Source organism: Benincasa hispida, chromosome 9 (assembly GCF_009727055.1).
Source record: "Benincasa hispida cultivar B227 chromosome 9, ASM972705v1, whole genome shotgun sequence".
NCBI classification, from domain to species: domain Eukaryota; kingdom Viridiplantae; phylum Streptophyta; class Magnoliopsida; order Cucurbitales; family Cucurbitaceae; genus Benincasa; species Benincasa hispida.
Genome location: NC_052357.1, coordinates 41836603 through 41854650, shown reverse-complemented (window position 1 = coordinate 41854650; position 18048 = coordinate 41836603). Strand labels below are relative to the sequence as shown.

Below are 18048 nucleotides of genomic sequence, written 5' to 3'. Positions count from 1 at the left end.
CCCTCCCCCTCTCTTTAACCTCTCTAAAATACGTGGTTTTCACAGAGGTAATTATATCATCTTAATCTTCTTCCTCCATCCTTAAACAAGAATGATCTGTGAAAGCTCTCTCAGAATTTTCTTCTCCTTTTTACCAAATTTAAAACATAGAAACCCACACACTCTCTATTGATCCTCATCCTTGAGAATAACAAGGAAGATTTGTGGTGGTGTATTGTAGTTACATTGTTCGTTGTGTTCGTGGTGCCGAGTTCAGGAGATTAAGAGAAGCAGTGGATTGTTCGTGTTGTTGGAGAGGAAACGTGAAGAAGTGAGACTTCAATGGTAAGTTTTCGTTTTCCCTTTCTTCTCTATAAATCTCATTTGAAGAAGCATGCTTAGTTAATGTTTGTCATAGTTTATGTCCCTTTGAATTTTTTGTAAAATAAAATCAAGACACAATACATTCATTTACTTCTGCTTCGGGGTATTCCAAAACCCTTCAGAAGGAAGTGTACATGACGCACTGCGGTGCCATGCTCGGCGCTGCGGACAGAAGCAATAGAATAGGTTATGCCGCATCGCCTCAGAAAATCTTTAATGAACACATGCTTTTTATTAGACAGTATCACGACGCTGCGACAATTTTTATAAAAATGTTGTTTACAGAGAGCAGAAGAGGGGAGGTTGAGTTTTAGGTTTCTCAAGAGTTCGTCAAGGGCCTCCATTGGGAGTCGAATTCTAGGCAGAGACAAAAACTTGGAGTTCAGAAAAGCTGATGATCAAGGAGGTCGTTGGAGTGATCCCAAGCTTGAGGATGACAGTCAAAAGCTTGACTTGCTTTTATTTCCCTCTTTAATCCTTTACTTTTTTTTTCCATATTTGAAACATTATGAGTAGTCTATGTTTGTACTGTAGCCACAAGTGATTGAGTTGTGTGCTTAGGGTTTATGATTTAGTTATGGATTGTTGCAAGCTATTTTAATTTCTTAGTTTAGATTAATGCATAAACTATTTTGGCATGCTTGTGTTTATCACTTTCGAACAATTGACCATTATTTGAATGATTTTTATTTGATGTCTTGCTTAAGAGAGAGAACATTAGATTAGATCTAGTATGTTAAACTATTAATCAATTATGCACGAAGATGATAGGAGATTAATAGAGATCAACAATGAAGAAACTTAGTGTTGTATCTAATTAGTTAACTGCATGAAAGTGAATTAATGGTTGGGTACTAGAAAGGGTTGGGCTCGAAAGAGGATACTTGGATAAAAGAGTTCTAGGTCTATAGTTAGCATGAAATCAATCTAAGATCAAACCAATTAATCTAGTTAATCCATCAATGAAATCATTACCTTAAGACGTGTCTTTTCTTAGTTTCACTCCGATTATTATCATTTATTTATTTTCTAGGATTAGATTAGTTTAGTTTTCATCACAATCCGGTCCTCTAAATAAAATTAGAAGAATCTTTGGGTAGCTAAAATAATTGAAAACTAATTTTTCAGAGGACGATACTCGGTCTCTTGATCGATTGAACTATAGTATAATTTGACACGTGTACTTGCGCATTCAACAGTTCGCTGCACGAACGTGTTGGTTAAGCTCAGTAAGTTGATATGTGCCTAAAATCAAATGTATGTGTAACTTTGAGATTCAATGATCAAAATGCATCGGATTACCACGTGCTCCTAGACTAAATAATGCAACATAGGTTACATTTACCCTTTGTCCTTTATTTTTTGCACCTTTATCCACACCAACTCCCCCCTCTCCCTTGTTTACCGCTTTAACTAAGAAATTAGATTAATGAAATAAATCTTATGCTTCCCTAAGAATTGACTCGGTATTGTCACTTGTACTACTTGATAGTGTAAGTAGTATTAATCGGTAATTATACATGTATTTGATCGTAAGAACCCCGCAGCAAGTTTTTGCAGTCAAATGCATAAACTTTTTAATCTTTGGTCTTGTTGATATTCTTGAATGATTAGCCCATGGACTTATTGATCTTCTTGGATGATCGACCTTTGGGCCTGATGATTTTCTTAGAGAACCGACCTTTGGACAAGTTGATTTTCTTAGTGGATTGGCCTTTTGACTTGTTGATTTCCTTGGATCGACCATTGACTTGTTGATTGATTTAGATCGACCTCTTGCTTTTTGACCGACTTAGACCAGCCTCTAACTTGTTGATCGACTTGAATTGGCCTCTGGTTTGCTAATCGGCTTGGATCAGCTTGTGGTTTGTTAATCGGTTTGGATCGTCCTATGGCTGTCTCTTATACACATCTAGATGTGTATAAGAGACAGACCATTGACTTGTTGATTGATTTAGATCGACCTCTTGCTTTTTGACCGACTTAGACCAGCCTCTAACTTGTTGATCGACTTGAATTGGCCTCTGGCTTGTTGATAATGCTTGGATTATCCCTTAGCTTGTTGATCGACTTGTGAGCTTTTCCTTGAGTCTAGAAAGATTGAATCTTCAACTTGTAGGTTGTGAAGAAATAATCAATTTGTTAAAAACGACTTTGATTGAAGGCTCTGACTTCTGATTTCTCTAAGTGAATGACAGATGTTTGAATATTGTATCCCTCAATTTCTGACTCAATGCCTCAAATGAAGGGCGAGTTCCTTTATTTATAGAGTTTGGTGAGACCCTGTATGGGTTTGGGTTTAATTAACTTTGGGCCCAACTTTTGGTCTTAGGCTTAATCTAATTTTCTAGTAGAATTTTATTTAAATTTGGCCCAAATTATTTTAGTAAGTCTAGACTAACTTAGCTTCCAGCCCAACAGCCACATGACATAATTTGACTAGACGAGTTGACATTGCCTGTTGGATCAATAGTTAGACAAGTGTTGTCATTTGATTTGCTAATTTTCATGTCTTTAAATTTAAAATTAAGGATGCATGTAAATTTATATTTGGTCTCAAATTTATTGACTATTAATTTAAATTGATGACGTGACATTTTGTGATTCGTCAAAATTTCTTAATCAACAACCTCCTAGGGGCCATTTGGTACAAGGAGATTGAAGATGAAAATTGGTAAGGGTTTTGATACCCTTGTTTGGTAGAAAGTTTCTGCGTTGGACACAAAAATATTGTATTCTCAAGCATCCTCTTTTTCGTAAGGGTTATTCTATACCTTTACAAAAGGACGAGTTTTCTCTTTCCTACACATTCATTTACTTTTAATTTTGAATATAATTAATTAACTAAAACTAATTTATACTAGTTTACCAAAATCATCAATACAATCAATTTATTTAACTAGAATAACTCAATAATAGTTCACTCAAATATACTTAATTTAATTTTACAAATTAAAACTCATTAAATGAATGGAGTTACTTATTTTATTGAATCTGTCGATCAATTAATAAATAATATTTTAAATATATTAAACTAGTTAAATTAAGATTATTTAAATTGAGCTACTACAAAAAAAAAAAAAAGATCAATAATCATAATTAAATTTATTATTTACCATCAGTTAATTAGTTATCATAATTAATGTCTTCCTTCATTATTAACATATCATAATTATTGAACTTTTTAGTATTTTTTTAATTAAAATATCATATTTTTTTCCCCTCCTTTTTCACATTTTATATACTGTATTGTTTATTAAAATATATTTGTATATTTTTAATTAAACATAAATTAAATTAAATATATTTACAAATACTAAACTAAATTAATTAAAATAATTAAATTTTAAAATTTAATTAATAAGACAATCATTTAAATATAACCACGGGTTAATTTTAATTATAAATTACTCATTTTCTAATATTTATAATTAAATTACTATTTGATTCTTAATTAATTTGTATTAATACATCGAATGATATTTGTTATTTATTTAATTAATCTGTTAAAATTATGTAGAGTTTTCATGATTATTTCCATAAATTAAACACAAGTATAATCATTGTTCATAAATTCAGATAGCACTATCTATGTACAATCAACACCCAATCATTTTTTATTTTCAGACATTCTTTATTTCCAGATATCTCCAAAATCTTAAGGGGTCGTTTATTTTTTGAAAATATAGATAATTGGGATCCTTAGATGCCCAAAATTATAGATGTCTGAAATTCTTAGATAATCATGTTTGTTTTGTAGAATTTTTTTAAAAGACATTTAGGAATATTGATATAACTATATTTGATTTGTAAGATTTCTACTTGAGAACGTCTTAAATTTATATAATGTTCCAAGAATGCCCTTACGAATATTCATTTATTTATAATTAAATTAATATAATTTGAATTTATATAACACATTTATTTTTGTTAATTTGAATATCTTTTTAAATTAATATGGTTTTATCATTTTATTTGTTATATATTAATTTAAGATTTTTTATAAAATAAATATTAATTGCAATTTGAATTTGGATATCTTAAAAAAAAAAGCTACAATATAACCGAAGAGAGCAAAATACATAGTTGACAATATCTATACATATGAAAATAAGAAGGGTTAAACAAGGGGATGCCCTCAACACGAGAATCAGAAAACTCATGTTTCATGAGGGCATTCAAAACTCTCAAGATGCCCTCCATAAGAGCATCCTAGGTGCCCAAGAATCTCTAGTTATAAGAGTAATTTACAATACCGACACAATAATCCAGATGCCCACTCCACGAAAATCCAGATCCCCATTTTACTTTTTTGCCCTTTTTTCTAACTCTTTTTTTTGTTATATCGTAAGCATTACTTTTTAGCAAGTTATTCAAATTAATGTTTATTTTATAAAAATATTAAACTGTTAGATATTATTTTTGGGGAGAAAATAACATAAAAATATTATAAATTGTATTAATTCAATAAGAAATTCAAATTGATAAAAAAAATTGTTTAAATCATATTAAATTAATTATAAATTAATAAATAGTCATAAATGTATTCTTGGAATATTAGGCAAATTTAAGACATTTTCGAGTAGAAATCCAATGAAAAAACACAATTATCAAAGTAGTCTCAAATATCTACAAAAATAAAACTACACAACAAACAAGATTATTTAAAAATATCGAACATCTGTAATTTCGAAAATTTATAATTTCGAAAATTTATAATTTCATGTATCTAAAAATTCCAATTATCTATCTTCTCCAAAAATAAATAAATAAATAAATGGACCCTCATCCAAACAGCCCCTAAAATTCATTGACCAAATACATACAAACAAAGTTCATTGACTAAACTTATAATATAACCTTTAAAAGAATAATATTTTAACACAACTAACAACCAAAACTTAAAATTTCAACATTTATTGATGGTAGGGACTAAATAGAAATCTTTCTATACATGAAGGATGGAATTCATTAAGGACCAAATTGTGTATTGAGCCAAGGAAAACCATTCGCTTCATTGTCAATTGCCAACAAAAGGCACAAGCAGATGTATTATATAGTAAATAGATAGATATACATATAAATGTATGGCTATTCAGTATAATGCCAATACACAAACCACAGTTTTATTTAGGCAACAAACCAATATTTAGAGGGAGAGAATTTGATGTTGTTCTAGTGAAGCCTTGCTACTCCTCCTCCAGAATGTAGCTTATTATTACCGCTTTGGACAACATGTAAAACTCCTGGTTGTTCTGTCAAAGTCCCAAAATAAATAAATAAATAAAGTTCCATAAGAAACACTATCTTATGGTAATTCTGAAGATTTAATCACATTCTAAGATGACTTGACACGCATATTATTGACAGTTTTGAGAAATATTGATGTTATGGAAACACCCTATAGATTTAATATTCGGATTAGGATTTGGAATCCGAATTTAGCAATTGATTTCTCCGGCATTCCGTTACATCCCCTGTGACTTGCCAACATCATCCTTGTTTATCTTGAACTACTTCTAAGGTTGGATTTGTTGGATTTTTATATTACTATTTTAAACTTTTTTATTAAAAAAATATCCTTCATGTTATCCGAGTTTATATATTATATAACTTTCAAAAATATTTATGATACTAACTTTTTTTTCAATTAGAAAATCTTAATTTTAGTTTCCAATTTTAACTTCCAAAGTTGAAATGTTTATGGCAACCAAGGGACTACTTTATATTGATTATGTTCCTATCACCCTAAACTTTTCTCAATAAATTCATCATGTAGGACTTATTTGACGACGTTCTCATTTCTTGTTTGCTTCTTGTTTTTTGTTTCTATTTTTTTTTGTTTCTTAGAAAAAAAAAGAAACAAAAATAAAAATGTGTTTGATAGTTGTTTCTTATTTCTTTTAGAGAAATAAAATTTATTACACATAATATAATAAAGGGTAATTGTTTTAAATGACAAAACTGCATAAAATATTTACAAATATAGTAAAATGTCACTATCTATCAATGATAGATACTGATAGACATTGATTAACATTAGTGATAGATAGTAACATTTTGTTATATTTGTAAATAAGTTGACTCATTTTTCTATATTTGAAAACAACCCTATAATAAAATATAGGTTAATATATCATTTAGATTCCTATACTTTGAAGTTTGTTCAATTTTGATCCATGTACTTTCAAATTTCTTTCGTATATCCCCAGGCAGAAAATAATTTTAGAACTCAAATTATCTTGTGAGGTGGAAAAGGTATCCTTGAAATGGAATAGGAACACAATGCAATATAACAGTTATCCCAAAAAATAATAACAACAAGTAAAAGGAAAAAAAAAAAAAAAAAAAAAAGAAAAACAAAGGCATAACCAAAGACTTGGCTGCAAGCTTGAGATTATCAGATCAAAACAGTAATCAAAGTAGGACAGCAAACATATTAACATCAAAGAGAATCAAAATCTTGATCCACTTCAAGAATCAAGCTTGAGACTGCAAGAATTTTGACCCCAAATTTCAAGATGATTGGAAAAGCACAACTACACCCTATGATAACCAGAAAAGTACAGATCACAATAAGCTCAACATATCATCAGCTATTCCCCATGAATTATGATCTTCCATTAGATTAGAATGAAAGAACGAGAAATCAATTTTTTGTATCCCTAAATCAAACGCATCAAATCCACCAAAGAAACAAGATATCACAGCATATGAGAGATCAATTAATCAGATGATGTTAAGAACAGGACTTACTGGTGATCTCCGCAACCTGATCGGGTGTAAGCCGAGCAGAGAATCCACTGGCAGCATTCTTGTAACTATACACAAGAGCCTCCCTAGCAGCTTCTTCACTGGAAATCAACAAATTAAACCAAAATTCGTCGCTAATCTCAACGTTGACCGGCTACAGGATACAAACAAGAGGTGTAAAAGAAGACGGACCTGCCAAGAACAGAAGCTAGGGTTCGGATATGATAGGCTTCAGGTTCTTCATTGTGAGGCCTCTCGGTGTAAACGATATGCACCGCCGGTGAAGCGAAGTTGGATACGAGAGGAATGGAAGCGGATTGGCCGGACATTGCCGCAGAACTAAGAAGCAAATTCAGAGAAATTGAGAAGAGTAAAATGAGAATTGCGGAAAATGAAGAAACACTCAAGTTGGCCATTAGAAGTTTTGAATCAAATAGAAATAGGAACAAGAGAGAGTTAGAAATGTGTATTAGATTTGAGACCTGAATAGTTGAAGAAGATGAATGCGTAAGGGAAAAGAAAGCTTCCTCTTCTCTCGCGTCAATGGCGTCACGTTCCTCTGCTTCAACCAACAGCTGGATTTTCTGTATTTCTTTTGTTCTCTGAGTTTGACAGTTCAATGTCAACTATGACCGATGAATAGATTTATTCCTTCTAACCCAGACCGAGGATTATGAGATTTGAGTGCTAAAATAGGATGGTTTAAGGAAAGTAGGCCGGCTGTCAAGGGCAGAAGCACGATATGCGTATATGATAATAATAAAAAAAATAAAATAAAATAAAAAAATGGTGCGGCATCAAGGAACTCTCATTAACCAGCCGATGAGTTCGACCAATTTTCCTCAAAGGCACCTACCAAAGCTCAAGAACCCTAGAGTGGGTTGTTTTGCTTGACTCACATTTGAGAGGCAGAAGAGAAGGACACACTTGATTGTGGAAATAATACTTTATTATCAAAGTTTATGAAAACCATAATACAAACACTCAAAGGACACTCTAATTACAAGACCGAACTCTAGAGAGAGTTACAATAGAAAGATTACTTGCTTCCTAGATGAGAAGTCTCGAGTAAGTTCTTAGTAATTGTTGGACAAGTCCCAACCTTCTATTATTTATATTAGTGGGAGGAGCCTACAAATATAGAAACCGTGGGGAGTGGCCCAAGTGGGGGTTAACCACCCTACAAAATAGGGTCACTCTTCATGTCCTATGATCTCCCACCTTTTAGGAGAGGACATGCCAACTAACTCCACATTTTTAGCCCAATTTTTAGACTTTCTATATTTAGGACACCACTACCCTAAGTTTTAGGGCCACTCTCCATGATCCACTTAGTGGGTGGTTGCCTTTGGAATTCTCCATCTTTCGTGTAGCATCATCCTACGTTTGGAACGTGGTCTTCCCACTTTTAGGTAGTCTTCCAATCTTCCATAGGTCACATGTCAGGCTGCGCCTCTCACACACTGCCTTGTGCATGCGTGCCTGTCATTCGATGCTTGGCGCGTGCCTGGGACGCTCATGTGTCTGCCTGGCATGCATGCGGACAGTGTTGCATCTTCTTGTGTTACGTCGCATCCGTCTTGGCTTGTGCACCATGCCACACATGCATGCCTTTATCGATGGGCCTTGCATGCGTACCCGATGGGTAGGCGCGCATTTATGTGCCATGCACCTGTCTGCCGCATATGTCTGTGTTAACCTTTAAGCATGGGGGCGTGGGTTGTCTGCCACACTACACACGACGCTCAGCTAATCTCCCATTAGTCCGTCCGTGTCATGAGCCTTGTCTTTCACCAATGTGTCGCTCATGCGCATGTTTTGGCATCGGTTGGCCCAAGGCCATGGGCAACTGTCCTGATGCTTAGGACTAAGGTCCTGACAAACCTCCCCCGCCTGAGCTACCCGATGCCCTTGTCGGATTTGTTCTCCTCCTATATTTGTTGATTGCATTTTCAAATTACCACAAAGCCACGTCCTTTTCCCATGAGTTTTCCTCCTCATCGGCACCCTTCCACTTCAATAGAAAATTTGCCCATCGATTCTTCTTACTCATTCCCATAGCTCGATGGACGAGTATCTTCTCCATCTATTTGTCGAACTACTTTTGGATAATTGTGAGGCTTCGCTCGCTTGTGGTTCTCATTGAGTAAGTCTTATGAGTAAGGTTTGAGGAAATTTACGTGAAAACTCTGATGGATTTTCAATCGATCTGAAAACTTTAAGTGATAAGCTACTTGGCCTATCAGTTGGATAGTTTCGAAGGATCCGTCGTATCTCAACACCAAGCCTTTATGGAAACTTTTTCCTCTAAGTTTCTTCCACATTTGAGGCTTCAATTTCAATAGTACGAGGTCTCCCACTTCGAATTCCAAAGGCCTCCTGCATTTGTTGGCGTATTTCTTCATTCTACGCACAACCTTTTCAAGGCTATCTCAGCCCTATCGATCATCTCTTTCTTAACTCGAGCAAAGTGATAGGCGGTAGGGCACTTCTGTAACGACCCTACTTTCCTACTTATTTCTAGGACGCTACTTCATGCATGCATAGGCTTAACCGTGCATTTCTTTTTCCTAAACAAATAAATAAAAGAACCGAAAATTTATTTAATAGTGCTCAAATGAGTAAAGGTATGAAAACATAAATAAACTAAAACAAAAATAAAATAAAATAAAAATTTATCGTTCGGGGTACCCCTAAACCCAACTTTAAAATGAAAAACAATTAAATAGTCAAATAATAAAATTAATTAATATTGCATGAGAGTTTAAAACGCCTAACTCCTAAACCAGATTCTAAAACATGACACTAAATGCGAAAGCAGTAAGTCATCCTAATAGCCAGGTCACAGATCTCTCTTGTCATGCGCCGGTCTATCATTACCCTTACCTGAAAAATAGGAAAAGAAAAGGGTGAGTATAAAAGTATACTCAGTAAGCAGCCCACTATTGGGCCCATTCAGTGATCTATTAGTCTTTCCATTGGACCAAAGTGCACAAGGACATCATATGCGTAGGCATACGCATAAGGGGCGAACCCGAAGGCACGCTTTCATAAGTAGTGACACCAAAGGTCACAGGCATAAACATAAGTGGTGATCCCAAAAAGGACACCGTACATAAGCATAGGGTGTGGACCCGAAGACTCACAACATGCGATGTGCATAGCCCAATAGCAATACTAACAGTCACTAAAATCTCAATGGACATAAGCATGCAATCAAGGCCATGAATCCTGGCACTAACAGTCATTAAAATCTCAAACAGACATAAGCATGCAATCAAGGCCATGAATCAGCATCAAACTTTATCACAATTACCCATACATCAAACTTTAGCATAGTTACCCATAGATCAAACTTTATCACAGTTACCCATACATCAAAATTTAGCACATTTTACTCATACATACAGTGACACAAGAATTTTCCTTCTAACCAGCAGGCTTATCAAGATCTTAGGGCAATACCGGCAGTAAACCACTTACCACGAAATTATGTCGAACAGTTAGCAACCAAACTCTAATTATCAATCAAAACCCTTTTTGACTCGAGTCAGACACTCGATTGCCATAGAATAAACCAATTTAATGTTAAACCTTATAAACACAACCTATTCCCCCAAATTGCACCCAAAAAAAAAAATCCAAACCACTCATCCAAAAGAATGCCAACGTAACCAGAACTACATTAAGCTCCAAGGACAGAATCCAAAACAGTCCTAAGCCAAGCTGAAATGTTTCAAAACTAAATTCTAAAATCCAATAAACACCAACATTCACCAAATCATCTGGGGAAACAAGATTTAAATCAGAACAACCAATATAGCTTACCAAAAGGCACCCAAGCGAACCTTGATGCGGCTGGACAGTACTGAAAAATGTCTTGAAATTTTGAACTGAGCAACACACCCTGAATTAACTTAAATCAGAACAAAAATCGGTAGCCATTCAAAACCCATTAACTAAAAACCAACCAAAAAAACTTAAATCTCACAAACACCGCATTCTTGGCAGAATCGAAACGGTCGGCAAGTGGTGGACGCAGAACGAAAATGAAAAAAAAAAATCGAAGAAACTCGGCGCGGCTGGAAGTGGATGAAACTTCACATGGCTGAAACGACCGGAATCTTGCGCAGTTGGACGATCGAGTGGCGGACAACGGACGAAGGTGAGGCACGCTAGGCTGAGGCGTGAAGAGGCGGCGGCGAAAAAGCATTGTGAAGGGGATCGTGAGGACTGGAAGGAGGAAGAAGAAAAGGAAAAAAAAAAAAAGGATTTTTTTCTTTCTTGCACGCAAACCGAGGTTCCCTAAACCCTCATTTATAACCCTACTTCCCCTTCTCTTTTCTTTTTAACCCTCTCCTTTTTTTTCTCTCTTTTTTTTTCATAAACATATATATGTATAAATCTTTGGGGCGTCACAACTTCACTCTTGTGCACAGTCAAATACTCTTTCACTAAAGCAAGACTTTCTTGATTAAATACTATCTCCAAAATAACTCTTATTCCTATAGTCATTTAGTTACCGTTTTCGGTCAAAAATTACTAACACTTAGTAACTCTGTAAGTGTAACCCTCCATTTTTCAGACTTTAGAGGTTGGCCCCAACGATGCTACCGAATTGGAGATTCAAGGTTGGGAATGGACCTAAGAAATCCTATCCATTTTTGGAGTTTGAATTGTTCTGAATCCTATGTTACAACCCTTCGAGGAGATAGCCATCGTTAAATGACTAGCAAGGGCCACCTAAAGCTAATCAGCAGGTACAACATAGGAATCTCACGGTCCAAACTAACGAAAGAGACCACAAGACACGTTGACACATATCATTCACCCACTTACTATGAACTACTTTCCCTATTCACCTTGATCTTGACTCATACAAATATTTTTCGAATGGAGCAGTCGAGGTATAATTGACACGAAGCGTTGTATAGACCTCACAGTGTGAACTTTCTAGGGACGTGAGAGTTGAAATCAATATATCACATATTTGATTTTACAATGAACAACTTCCCTCTTATTCACCTTGATATTGACTCATGCAAACACTTTCCTAATGGAGGTCACTCCCAGGGTGACACGAAGTGTTGCATGAACCTCACAGTGTGAAATCTTTAGGGACGTGAGAATTTAAATCAAAACATCGTGTATTTGATTTTACTATGAACAACTTCCCCTATTCACCTAGATCTTGATTCATGTAAACACTTTCCGAATGAAGCAGTCGAGGTATAATCGACACGAAGCGAAACATGAATCTCGAAGTAAACTCTTAGGGATGCAAGAGCTAAAAATAATATATCATATATATTATTAATCTCCTACTGAAGAATTCTAAGAATATATCATATATGTTATTAAATTCCCACTAAAGCGTTCTAACAACATATCATATATGTTATTAAACTCCCACTGAAGTGTTCGACTTATTATTTGGGTAAATTTATACTCAGGTTTATTTCAGCTAATTAAACAACCCTAAGTCTATGTGGTTTATCCAAGTATAATGCTTATAAATGGATTTTAACCTACAATGTCTAGTTGATAGACCATTTTATTATCTCACACCGTTCACGTATGCTTATAAAACTAGTTAACAACACTAAATTATTTGGCCATAGTCCTCAGGTAGGAGGTGTTTCGTAAACCGTCAACTTAAAAACCTCCAGTCTTACATAGGATTATATATCAATGGAGCTTGTAGCCGTGATTTATAAGATAACAGCCTATTTTAACTATTAAAACAAGTGTTTAACCTACCTGAGCATGTAACTTATCTTTGTTATGGATTTTAATGTCTAATTCAATTTTATAACTTATAAAAAGACATGCTTTGCATCCATAACATTCAACAAAGGCATTAAACATTTAATATAACACTTATATTAAACAAAAGAAACCCTAAACATGCATACTATATATATTATAATAATTTATAACATATATCCAATGCATGTAACATGCATTCTATGGTGGGATTTTAAATCTACATGACATACAATATGTACAAATATGTTTTAATTTAAATATAACATACATCACATGCATAAATATTTAAATAACACTGGTATGGTTCAACTTTGGCATCCTAAGTAAGCAATAATAACCAAATTATTATAAAAAAAAAAAAAGTAAAAAACTGCTATAAGTTTGTACTGGATCACACGAACCAACCCGAACCAAACCTAAACCACTTGAAACTGGACCTCCAAACTTTCAAAAGATGCTGAACCGGACCAAAACGAGTTGAACCAGATCTCTAAGACCCGAACTGGCTGAACCGGTTCATTTGGACCGTCGGTTTGGGCTCACGCGTGCGTTCTGGGCAGGAATGAACAGCGTTGCAATGCTCATCCCAGCGTTGCGACGTCTCGGGCTAAAGATGAGCAGCATTGCAACGCTACCTGGCAGAAGCTCCTTCTCCCAATTTTTGTTGCTGACCTTGCTCGCTTTCAGCTTCAATTATAGCCTAATTTCAACACTAATGACTCCAAATAAAATTACAGACTCTAGAGCACACATATAAGCTGATCAACCAAGAGCAAATTACAATTTAACAAAGGAATCAAAGAGAAATCTAATGCAAAAGCTTATTAAAGCACCATATCAGTCCCCAAACATGCAATCATAGAAATTCACCCACCAAACTCAAATTAACATTAAATGAGTGCTTAAATCATGCTCTGATACCAATTATAGAATGTAGAAGCATGCAACGGAAGTAATCAGAATCAATAAGCACCCTAATTACATTTAATTTGAGTTCTAAAAAGAATGCAAAACAAATTTTCAAACAAAAGGGTTCCAAGAATCATAGACCTTTGAAGAATCCTCCAAAATCCAGCTGCTCTCTTCGAATTCTTATCTTCAAAAACTCAGTGAACCACTAAGAGATCTTCTCTACTATTCCCAACCTTGAATTTGAATGGTGGAACTTTAGATTGAAATGAATTGAAGAGGGAAAATGGAGAGGGTTTTGTGAAAAATTATGCAGAATTTCAGTAAATTCTAGCCTTCTCTCCCTCAATATGAGAAATAAGATGTTTTTATTTCACAATTGCATGCAAGCACTTGACAATCAACTCAATGCCACTTCAAGATTGCATTCCATTTTGTAGCCAGGTGTTGAATTAGGAATTAATCCAACAAATCATCTAAATATTATGGATAATTCCACTAAGTTCGATTTCCAATTTAAAATTAATTCAATTTTCAATTAAATTGAATTTAAAAAACAACTTCTAAAATTGTATTTTATTAATTTGAAATTGAATTAATTTAAATAATTAATTAAACCAATTTAATTAATTAATTAATAATTTAATATCAAATATTAAATTAATTCACACCTAATTTATACATGAATCCTATTCATGTATTTAATATTTAAATCAATATTTAAATAGTTAAACTCTCTATTTTCATTTACTTTCGATAAACTAAACGTTTAATTATATCGAATATAATTATACAAACCCTAATTTGAAATTGAAACAATTCAAATTCAAACCCTAATTTACAATTTGAACACTTCAAATTGAAACCCTAAATTCAATTTAAAAGCTTCAAATTGAAATTATTTCAAATTCACTCAATTTACTAATTCAAGGTGTTCATGTTTTACGTGTTAGTAGAGAGACCTTATGGACCTACAGATCATGTGCTCCGACGATTTGAGATTAATTGGCTAAAACTCTTTAGACGAAATTAATCAATATTCGTTTTACTACCGAATCACACCACTATATCTCAATAGTTGCACTTTCTTCATTGTAGATATATTTATGTCCACTTGATCTAACCATAATTAGTAAGTCGACCCTTCATAGGTTGTTCATAATAACGGCTAGGTCAAATGTTATTTTACCCTCAAAATTATGCCTTACTCTTTAAGTTCCACTGATCCTCTAATGAACAATTGGTTTGTGATCCACTCACTAAACCGGATCCCTTTCGGGCCAATGAGAGGGTAGGACTCCTTGTTCAAGACTTCAATACTTAAGGGAACAATCTTCCTCCTATCCCTAAATCGGATAGGCATGAATGGTATAGTTTATTGTATTTATTCTATTATATTTTTTTCTCTCATTGAACTCAATATTCTATATATTTGTATATATTTATCCACTGAAGTTTTAGTCCAAGTGGAAGTTTGTTGGGTTGTATGTCTTAAAACTCGCAGTTTGTAAAGTTAAAACATTTTCTATTATCAATAAAGATGTTATTCAACATTTCTTTAATAAAATTGTTATTGAGTTTTGTAAATTGCACTTGTAAAGACTAAATCCAATAAAATAAGATCAATAGCTATTATATGAATACTTGGACTTTATGTGGAGACACAAAGATGGATCAAGTTCGAGTAAATAGCCAAAATGGTCTATAGTATACGAATAAGGTTGGGTGCCTTATTCTGGTAATACTATCGGATGTGACCCACTCTGTAGTTATTACAATTTGTTGTAGAGTGATACAAACAAAGTGATCCTGATTTGTTTATATATTGATATGAGGAGTGGGAGCATCCTATGCAATGAGTTTGTGTAAGATTGGACCAAGAAATAAGTCACTTTTACTTTATAACGCTGTTTACTGTTTAAGACTAACAATTTCGTATAGATGACCTAGGTAACTCGATCTTAATCTTTAGCTAACTATGAATTCCTATTTATTTGGGTTTATCCTTAGATTTGCATAGGTGAGGGTTGGTTCAACAGCGATGACTCAATAGGCCTCCCATTTCAGGGGTAAGACCGGGTAAATAGTTGGGGACATAAGGTGCAAGATGGAATTCATGCCTACCCGATTTAGGGATAGGAGGAAGGTTATTCTCTTAAGTGCTGAATCCAGGTCTTGAACAAGGGGCCCCATCCTCTCATTGGCTCAAGAGGGATCTAGTTTAGTGATTGGATCATAAACCAATTGCTCATTAGAGTATCAGTGGAACTTAAGGAGTAAGACGTAATTTCGGGGGTAAAACAACATTTGACCCAGTCATTATTACGAACAACTTGTGAAGGGTCGATTTTATTGATTATGGTTAAATCAAGTGGACACAAATATATCTATAGTGAGAAAAGTGCAACTATCGAGCTATAGTGGTGTGACTCGGTAGTTAACAAATATTGATTAATTCCGTCTAAAGAGTTTTAGCCAATTAATCTCAAATCGTTGGAGCTCATGATTTATAGGTCCATAAGCTCCATCTACTAGCTCGTAAAACATGAACACCTTGAATTAGTAAATTGAGTGAATTTGAAATGATTTCAATTTGAAGTGTTCAAATTGAATTTTAATTTGAAATGTTCAAATTGAATTTAGGGTTTCAATTTAAAGTGTTCAAATTGTAAATTAGGGTTTGAATTTGAATTGTTTCAATTTCAAATTAGGGTTTGTATAATTATATTCGATATAATTAAACGTTTAATTTATCAAAATTAAATGAAATTGGAAAGTGTAAACTATTTAAATATTGATTTAAATATTTATGAATAGGATTCATGTATAAATTAGGTGTTGAATTAATTTAATATTTGATATTAAATTATTATTTAACTAGTTGAAATTAATTCAATTTCAAATTAATAAATTACAATTTTGGAAATTATTTTTTAAATTCAATTTAATTGAAAATTGAATTAATTTTAAATTGAAAATTGAACTTAGTGGAATTATCCACAATTTTTAGATGATTTGTTAGATTAATTTCTAATTCAGCACCTAGCCATAAAATGGAGTGCAATCTTGAAGTGGCATTGAGCTGAATGTCAAGTGCTTGCATGCAATTGTTAAATAAAAATAGCAGCTGGATTTTGGAGGATTCTTCAAAGGTATATGATTCTTGAAATCCTCTTGTTTGAAAATCTGTTTTGCATGTTTTTTAGAACTCAAATTAAATGTAATTAGAGTACTTATTGATTATGATTGCTTTTGTTGCATGCTTCTGCATTCTATCACACTGTCCATTCGCAAAGTGTGGCAATGTGGGTCACAATAGAGCAACATGTAACCAAACTCTATAAACTACTAGAATTAATGAACAAGGGAGTTAGAGGTAATGAACAAAGTCTTTCGAGTTTATGTTGTTCCTTAACATGCTCTATATGTCATCTCTTAATAAAACTACTTGGGTTTATGTTGTTCTTTAACGTGCTAAGTATGTCCATTTTAAAAATCATGATTTGACTTGAAATCGCAACTGGAGTCCATTACAATTTCACGATGGGTGAGTTAAGGCAGGGGTGAGCATCGGTCGGTCGGAGTTGGTTTTCCAACCAAACAACCACTGAATCGACTATGGTTGGTTTAGTAAATGTTCAAACCAGCCTACTGACCTTGACCGTAGAGGAGTCAAAGTCGGTCAGTTGGTTTTATTCTTTAATTTTTTTTTTAAACTTTGTCGATTTGGAATTTTCCCAAACTGAGACCAACCGATCCCTCTCCTTCTTCGATCGACCAACTTTAGTTCGGTCGATTGGCTCGATTTTTCGATCTGACCCCAACATATGCAATCACGAATGGGCAACATAGAGATTTATAAAAAAAAATCGTGATGAACTTTGAAATCATGTTAGGAATCCTAATACAAATCGGTAATTTCACGTTATGATATAAATAGAAGATTATTTTTCATTGTTTTCAAAATTCAAGTCATTATGCATTAGTGTAATCAAATTTGGGTCATCAGTTCAAAAATCTCAAATTTAAATACTCATTTATAATTGGAGTAGTTTAATCATTTAATAAATTTGATTTCATACTAAACTTCTTGTCATCTTTACAATAGCAAACATCTTTTGTCATTCTTTATTATGCACCATTTATCTAGTCAATCCTAAAAATGTCATTTTCTATCGAGGCCCAAGTACTTCGGACGATAATCAAAATACCCAGTAGTATATTAGTTTTTGAACCTATATCAGAAACAAATAA

At 33.7% G+C, this 18048-nt stretch overlaps 1 protein-coding gene across 1 annotated transcript; it reads right to left on the bottom strand.

Moving 5' to 3' along the window:
• Nucleotides 1-5289: 5289 nt before the first annotated feature.
• LOC120085403 (subtilisin-like protease SBT3.6) lies at nucleotides 5290-8025 on the bottom strand. Its single transcript, XM_039041358.1, has 4 exons — nucleotides 7599-8025; nucleotides 7309-7455; nucleotides 7120-7217; nucleotides 5290-5618 (listed from the first exon to the last, which is right to left on the bottom strand). Exons 2-4 carry the CDS (start codon nucleotides 7443-7445, stop codon nucleotides 5539-5541), a joined length of 315 nt encoding a protein of 104 aa, XP_038897286.1. The 5' UTR covers nucleotides 7446-7455; nucleotides 7599-8025; the 3' UTR covers nucleotides 5290-5538.
• Nucleotides 8026-18048: the final 10023 nt, after the last annotated feature.